The sequence below is a fragment of the Otolemur garnettii genome, unplaced genomic scaffold (genome assembly GCF_000181295.1).
Source record: "Otolemur garnettii isolate 467f Iridium unplaced genomic scaffold, OtoGar3 scaffold00021, whole genome shotgun sequence".
Classification (NCBI taxonomy): domain Eukaryota; kingdom Metazoa; phylum Chordata; class Mammalia; order Primates; family Galagidae; genus Otolemur; species Otolemur garnettii.
This window is the reverse complement of record NW_003852416.1, coordinates 17797393-17804134: the sequence shown is the minus strand read 5'-3', so window position 1 is coordinate 17804134 and position 6742 is coordinate 17797393. Positions and strand designations below refer to the sequence as shown.

The following is a 6742-nucleotide window of genomic DNA, read 5'->3' as shown; positions in this document are numbered from 1 at the left end:
CCCAACTATTTTTTGGTTGTAGTTGTCGTTGTTTGGTAGGCCCAGGCTGGATTCAAACCTGCCAGCTCTAGTGTATGTGGCTGGTGCCTTAGCTGCTTGAACTACAGACGCTGAGGCATAGATTCCAATTTTATTAAAAAAAACTCTTGGATGGCACCTGTGACTCAAGGAGTAGGGTGCTGGCCCCATATGCCAAGGGTGGCAGGTTCAAACCCAGCCCTGGCCACAAAAAAAGAACAAAAAACAACTTTTATACATTTCTAGTAATTCTTTTGCAATTCTACTTCTATCTTTGATGAATATTATTTAGAAACATGGCATTTTTAGTCCATCTGAGCAAAGTTTCTTGGGTATTTTGGTCATGGCTGTATCCCCAGTGCCTAGAACCATGCCTGGCACACTGAAGGTGTTCAGTGGGTATGAAATGAATGAACTGGTACACTTATGCGAAAGTACTCTTTACAGAGAACTGCAGGTGCCGGTCTGTCTTGTTAGATCATTGCATACTAGATCTAACATCAGGGGCTGATGATACTCTTTCTTCCAGTTTGATTGCCAGAGTCAATAATGTCTGTCACATGTAGCTAATCATAGTGGTTCATGCCTGTAATCCCAGTATTTTGAGAGCTCAAAGCAGGAGAATCCATGGAACCAATCAAGAATTTGAGACCAGCTTGAGTAACATAGTGAGACATCATTTCTACAATAAAATAGAAAAATTAGGGGAGGCACCTGTGGTTCAGTGTGACAGGGGCGCTGGCCCCAAATATGGAGGGTAACAGGTTCAAACCTGGCCCTGGCCAAACTGCAACAAAAATCTAGCCGGGCATTATGGCAGGCGCGTGTAGTCCCAGCTACTCTGGAGGCTGAGGCAAGAGAATCGCCTAAGCCCAGGAGTTGGAGGTTGCTGTGAGCTGTGTGACGCCACTGCACTCTACCAAGGGTGATAAAGTGAGACTCTGTCTCTAAAAAAAAAAAAGACAAATTAGCTGAATGTGGTGGCATGCACCTGTAGTCCCAGCTACCTTGGGAAGCTGAGGCAGGAGGATTCCTTGATCCTAGAAGTTGGAGACTGCAGTGAGCTATTTTGATGCCACTGCACTCTAGCCTGGGCCGCAGAGTGAGACTTTGTCTCAAAACAAAAACAAAAAAAAAGTTTCAAGGTGTCAATGGGGCTTGCTTTAAAAAATAACAACAATAATAATAAATGCCACACATGTTTTTGTGGCTCTAATTGGTTCTCAAGGAACAGGAAATAAAAGAGTTGAAATCAGTATCCTGGCTATTCTCTGTGTAGCCTGGCCTCATTTGTCTGGCATTTTGGCCTGTTTGTTAGGGTGGCTGCAAGGCATAGGATAGATTGTGTCTTGAGAAAATTTGCTGAAGAATGGTTCCCCAGTCCCCAGACATCTGAAGCAGCAAGAGCCACATCTGTCTACATAAGCCTTTTTTTTTTTTTCCCTCTGTAGCAATGAGGCTGAAATCCCTTCTTTTTGTGAGTCTCCAGGAAATGGCTCAGCCAGCTTGGTACATTCATTTCCTTGTCAGAAAAGTCGATGTGACCTTGACCATCAGTGGGGACCTGCAGCAAGCACATTGTGTGTCTGACTGGATCCTAATGATCAGAAAGTACTTTAGCACTTCACTGTAAGTGCTGTGTGCTGCTAATTTATTGTCTTAGATGGGGGTTATAGATACTAATTTACAAGAATCATTTCTAACTTTTTTTTTTTTTAATAGAGAGAGCCTCACTTTATCGCCCTTGGTAGAGTGCTGTGGCGTCACACAGCTAACAGCAACCTCCAATTCCTAGGCTTAGGCAATTCTTTTGCCTCAGCCTCCCGAGTAGCTGGGACTACAAGCATTTTTAACTTTTTTTTTTTTTTTTTGAGACAGTCTCACTTTGTCACCCCAGTAGAGTGCTATGGCCTTATAGCTCACAGCAACTTCGAACTCTTGGGCTCAAATGATTCTCTTGCCTCAGCCTCCTAAGTAGCTGGGACTACAGGTGCCTGCCACAACACCTGGCTATTTTTAAAGATGGGGTTGATATAGAGTCAATGTAGGGACTTGCCCAAATAGATCGGACCTGCCCAGAAAGAAATGAATGCATGAATGTCCCACCCAGGAAAGAGTGAATGTGCTAGTCCCTACCTCCGAACCTTTAAATTCTGATCTGCTTTAATCCACATGCTGACTTCCTTCTTGAACTCAGCTAACCCATACCTGGGTGGAAATAAATGCTGTGTTGCCTACACAGAACCTGGACTCCAATTTCCTTTTGTTCATGTTAGGGAATAATCTTATTTTTGGTCTTTGACCTCTCATTCTTGCTCTGGCTCAGGCTGGTCTCAAACTTGGAGAGCTCAAGCAGTCCACCCACCTCGGCCTCCCAGCATGCTAGGATTATAGGTGTGAACGACCATGCCTGACCATTTCTAACTTGAAATGGGTCATGTGTAGCACAGTGGCACTGCCATGGAGGCCTTGAATAAATATCATGGAAGGAAATGCAGAAAATGGCTCAGGGCCCATACCTACGTGGTTACGGTGCTGGCCACGTGCACCGAGGATGGTGGGTTTGAACCTGGCCCGGGCCAGCTAACTAACAATAAGAGCTGCAACTACAATAATAACAACAAAATAGCTGGGCATTGCGGCAGGCGCCTATAGTCCCAGCTATTTGGGAGGCTGAGGCAGGTGAATTGCTTAAGCCCAAGAATTGGAGGTTGCTGTGAGTTGTGACGCCACAGCACTGCACTCTACCAAGGGTGGCATAGTGAAACTCTGTCTCAAAAAAAAAAAAAAATTCAGAAAATAAAAATAAAGATGAGATATACTTGCTTTGAGTCTTGGAAATTGTAATTAATGTGCAGCCTAAGAAGTCATTAGAAAGTAACTTTGGATTTATAAAGTTCCTCTGAAGAGTATTCTCCTCAGGAGTCATTTCTGCAAACCCAGATCCAAGCCTTTTGTCTTTTGCTAGTGTGGTCTTTGGTAGACAATTCAGGCCCAGGGAGATCTGCTGTGACCTGGCGTTTAAGGGAGGGCAGCCAAAATAAGAGTTGGCTCACACCACTGCTCAGAAAAAGTCACAGGGCCTTGCCTCTCATGCAAAGCTTGCTATTAGAAAGCCCTTTTCTCCTTAAACTGAATTTAGTGAAGAAAGCTCAACAAACCTAAGGTGGTGAACTTTCTGAAACAAGAGTTGGTTTAAATATAGACCATCTGCTTTTTTGGCAACTTGGAAGCTGCAGTGGGACTTGTTGTACCTTTTGTAAGACAAGTGAGGAAAGATGTTGGCACCTGTACACGCGCAGTTTGTTTATGAAATATAAACTCTCCTGTAGAAGCAAGGGCTCAAGAGGTCAGTGTCCAAGGTAGCTTGTCCTTCCTACCTTAGCTGGGGAAAAGGTGCTTCTCCAAGCCCTTCCAGTGAATCGCCTCATTCCCTAGAGAAAGTTGGGATGGCCAGGCTTAACATGCTATTAAATATTGATTGAGCACTGATTTTGTCTGGGGTGGGTGTGGAAAAGTTTCTGGGAAAGTGACAACTGGACTTGATTTTCCTTCTCAAGGAAGAGAAACAATACCTTGGGGGTTGAAGAGTCAGCCCTTACTCAGAGAAATATCACTGTTTTCAGCGTTAGGAACTTGATCTATTATTCCTCCAGCCTGCTCAGAATCAAGGGGATACTCGTGGAAGCAGGCAGCAACCCCTAGTGTCCCCTCATTGTGGGCTTTGGCTCTAGATGGGCCCAGCACTGGGCACTGTGGGTCTGGTTTGCAGCACATCCTCCTCCCTGTTCCACAGCAGCTGTCTGAAGTTTTTTCTGCTGTGCCTGAACTGATGTCATTTCCCCCTTGGCAGACAGCTTCAGCTTTGCTGCGTCTGAGATATGTCACGAGAAGGAGGGGTGGGTTGGAGCCAGGCGGGGGTGGGGGGGCGAGTAGCAGGAGGGAGCTGCCTGCTCGGTCCCAGGACTCTGTTTACTTTCTCTCTTTTGCTAAGGAAGGCGGTTTAACTGGGACCGCCGAAAGCACAGGCCCACCAGGGGCAATGCTCATTCCAAGACCTTAACTTTTAAGAGCCCTTTGTTCCAAACGTTAGTGTGGACGATGCTCTGGCAGGATGCCTTTCCTTTTGGGTCTTAGACAGGTAATTGAATTGGTTCTAAGGGATTGGGCTTGGGAAGGGAAGAAGGGTGGGAGCTTGCTTATTACAATATTGCTTTGGGTAGAGGGAATATTTTGGAAATTTTTTCTCCGTTACAATAGGCCTTCTGCCACACAGAAATTTTCAGTCTTCCCTTCTTGTTTGCTAGTTGCTCACTTACTTTCAGAGCCACTGTATTCTTAACCTCTTATATCCCTTGGGTCTCTCTAGGGCTGTCCAGTTCTGATTTTTCACTAGATACTGTAAAACTGTTTCTGAAGCTTATGGAGGAAACAGTTAAAGAGGGAGGCTGGGGACGTGGAGACGCAGAGTGAGATTCTTTGCTCAAAATCCCTTTCATTCCTTCTCCATTTTGACTTGGCTAGTTAGCAGAGATTTCCTCACAGCCCTCTGGTTTTGAAGGGACTCTCAGATGGGGGTGGGGCGAGGGTTCTGTTCTTTTTTTTGAAAGGAAGCCTTTCTTCCTTTCAAGCATGTGGTTCGGGGCTGTGTGGCTGAGGGACATGCTGGACACCTCAAGGGGACAGGGCATGGGGGTGAACCCCATTTTGGCCTTACTGACCGATGATTTTCGAGGCAAACAGACCTCTGTGGCAGAGACTTAATTGCTTGGTGAGCCACCCTTTGAAATAGGGGCACTAAAGTAGAGCCGGTAACCTAGTGAGGAATGAGAAAACAGTAGCCAGCTACCAACTGCTGTCTGCTGAGAATGCAGCTGTTGGCCAACTATTTGTTCCAGGGCTTCTGGGAGTCGGACCCCTCACACCCCCTCTGGTCTGAGAGGCATGTCTATATTGGAATGTAACTGTAACCAGCGCAGCTGGGTGGGGGTGGGGACAGCCACACACACCCTCTGCTGTCTGCTTCTTGGTAAGGAAGAGTCACAGCTGAGCTCAAACCAGGAGTCTTAGAGTGGAGCTGCAGGGACTGTGGCTTTACTCTCACTCTGAGAACAGAGCTCATAAGCAAATCTGCCTTCACCTGCTTCCTAGCCTGCAATTCTGTTAAAAAAAAAAAAGCTTCTCTGAAAAGCCCCACACATTCCGTAATGGCTCTTGTTAATCTTTAGTGTTCCTTTGATGCAGCTGATAGGCAGAAGAGTGCCCATTTTGAGTACCTCCCTTTACACCCCACCCCCAACAAAGGCTGACCTTTCAATCTTTGGGCAGAGTGAGCCCTGGAGAGGATTTTGAGCAGTGTTGGAAGTAGGGTGGATGAAACACTCCAGGCTTGCCAGCAGGCGGGGGAGGGGAAAACTGTCTGATGTAGTGGAAATAGCAGGTTAGGAGCTGGAGAGACCCGGATTCATGTCTTTGAAAGTCTTGGGCAGGCTGCTTAGCTGCTCCAAGCCTCATCTTTGAAAAGCAGATAATAAAACATTAACTCCTTGTCTGACAGAGTAATCTTAACTATTATTTTTCTCTACTCATTCCTAAAGGGTGCAGGACTGCAGGGGTACAGGAAACTAAAAGGTAGGGGACAGCACCTTTACAGAGGTGGAGGGTATGGTAGGTAGCCATGGCCATAGGCTCTCACATATTTCATTTGTACATTCACTTAGAGCTGGGAGGCCGTCTCTTACTGTACCAAGATACCAATAATCTTATGTACTGAGGTGGCAAGAAGTGTGTGTGTGGGATGTCTGTGTCCAGTAACCTCTGCTCTGTGAAATAAAAGAATGAAGTGGTGAGTAGCATGCAGTTAAAATCTTCATGGAGAGTGGGGGTTGGGAAGGTTGTTATGGGACCATCTTAGAGGATCAACAGCAGATGAATCTTTAGCTCTTGTTTCTAAACAGTTTCCTGGTAGACTGCTGAATTAGAGGACCTCTGAAGCCCTTCTTGCCCGAAGTTTTTGTGATTCAAACCCTGCCTGTACATAATTTTGTATATATGTCTGACAGTTTAACTATGTCCTTTATTCGAGCCATGTAAAAGCCAGATTTCTAAACATTACTTGGTGATAAATATGTTTAAATAAAACCCAAATATATGTACTGTTAATCTTTATCATACCTAATATGTATGTACTTTCGTTTTTTCCCCCCTTAATCCTTGTCCTGTGTGGTAGCGTTACTCTATTTTTACAGAGGCGCAGGCTGAGGCGTAAGGAGGTTAAGCCGTTTGTCCAAAGTTGCTCAGTTAGCTAGACAAATGGTTATTGAAGTTTCATTGTTTTTTTTAAACTATATCTTTTCCACATCCTGGATCTTTCTCACTACCTAGACTGCATTGACTGATAGCTGTGAGAGTAGAGTGTGATTAATGCACTGTTCCATTTGGGGCATTTTTATTTCTGGCCTGCTCAGGTAAGGAGACACTTGCCTTTTTATGTGTCCATTTGCATTTTACTCTGTAGAAGAATCTCACACTTGTAGCATCTACTGAAAAATGCGACTGCATGGAGATTTTGACTGCTTGCTAAATGTGGCTTGGCACAAAGGATGCAAAGATACCCTATCCTTATTTCCAGCAAGTTTATACTGCATTGCAATAGTTCTCAAAACCATAAAAATCATCTGGGAGTGGAGCCAGGACCCCAGAATATACATTTCTTTTTTTTTTT

General features: G+C 45.1%; 1 protein-coding gene across 3 annotated transcripts in view; it reads left to right on the top strand.

Annotated features, from left to right (window-relative positions):
• Window positions 1-6742, top strand: part of WBP1L (WW domain binding protein 1 like) — a 79557-nt gene that overhangs the window by 29498 nt on the left and 43317 nt on the right. The window contains exon 1 of one of the 3 annotated variants that reach the window (XM_003787211.3): window positions 3905-4159. The exons of the other annotated variants lie outside the window; for them this stretch is intronic. Coding sequence (XP_003787259.1) covers window positions 4133-4159 — 27 coding nt within the window. The 5' untranslated portion in view covers window positions 3905-4132. Of the gene's footprint in view, window positions 1-3904; window positions 4160-6742 lie in introns of those variants that run through there. 3 annotated transcript variants of the gene reach the window in all.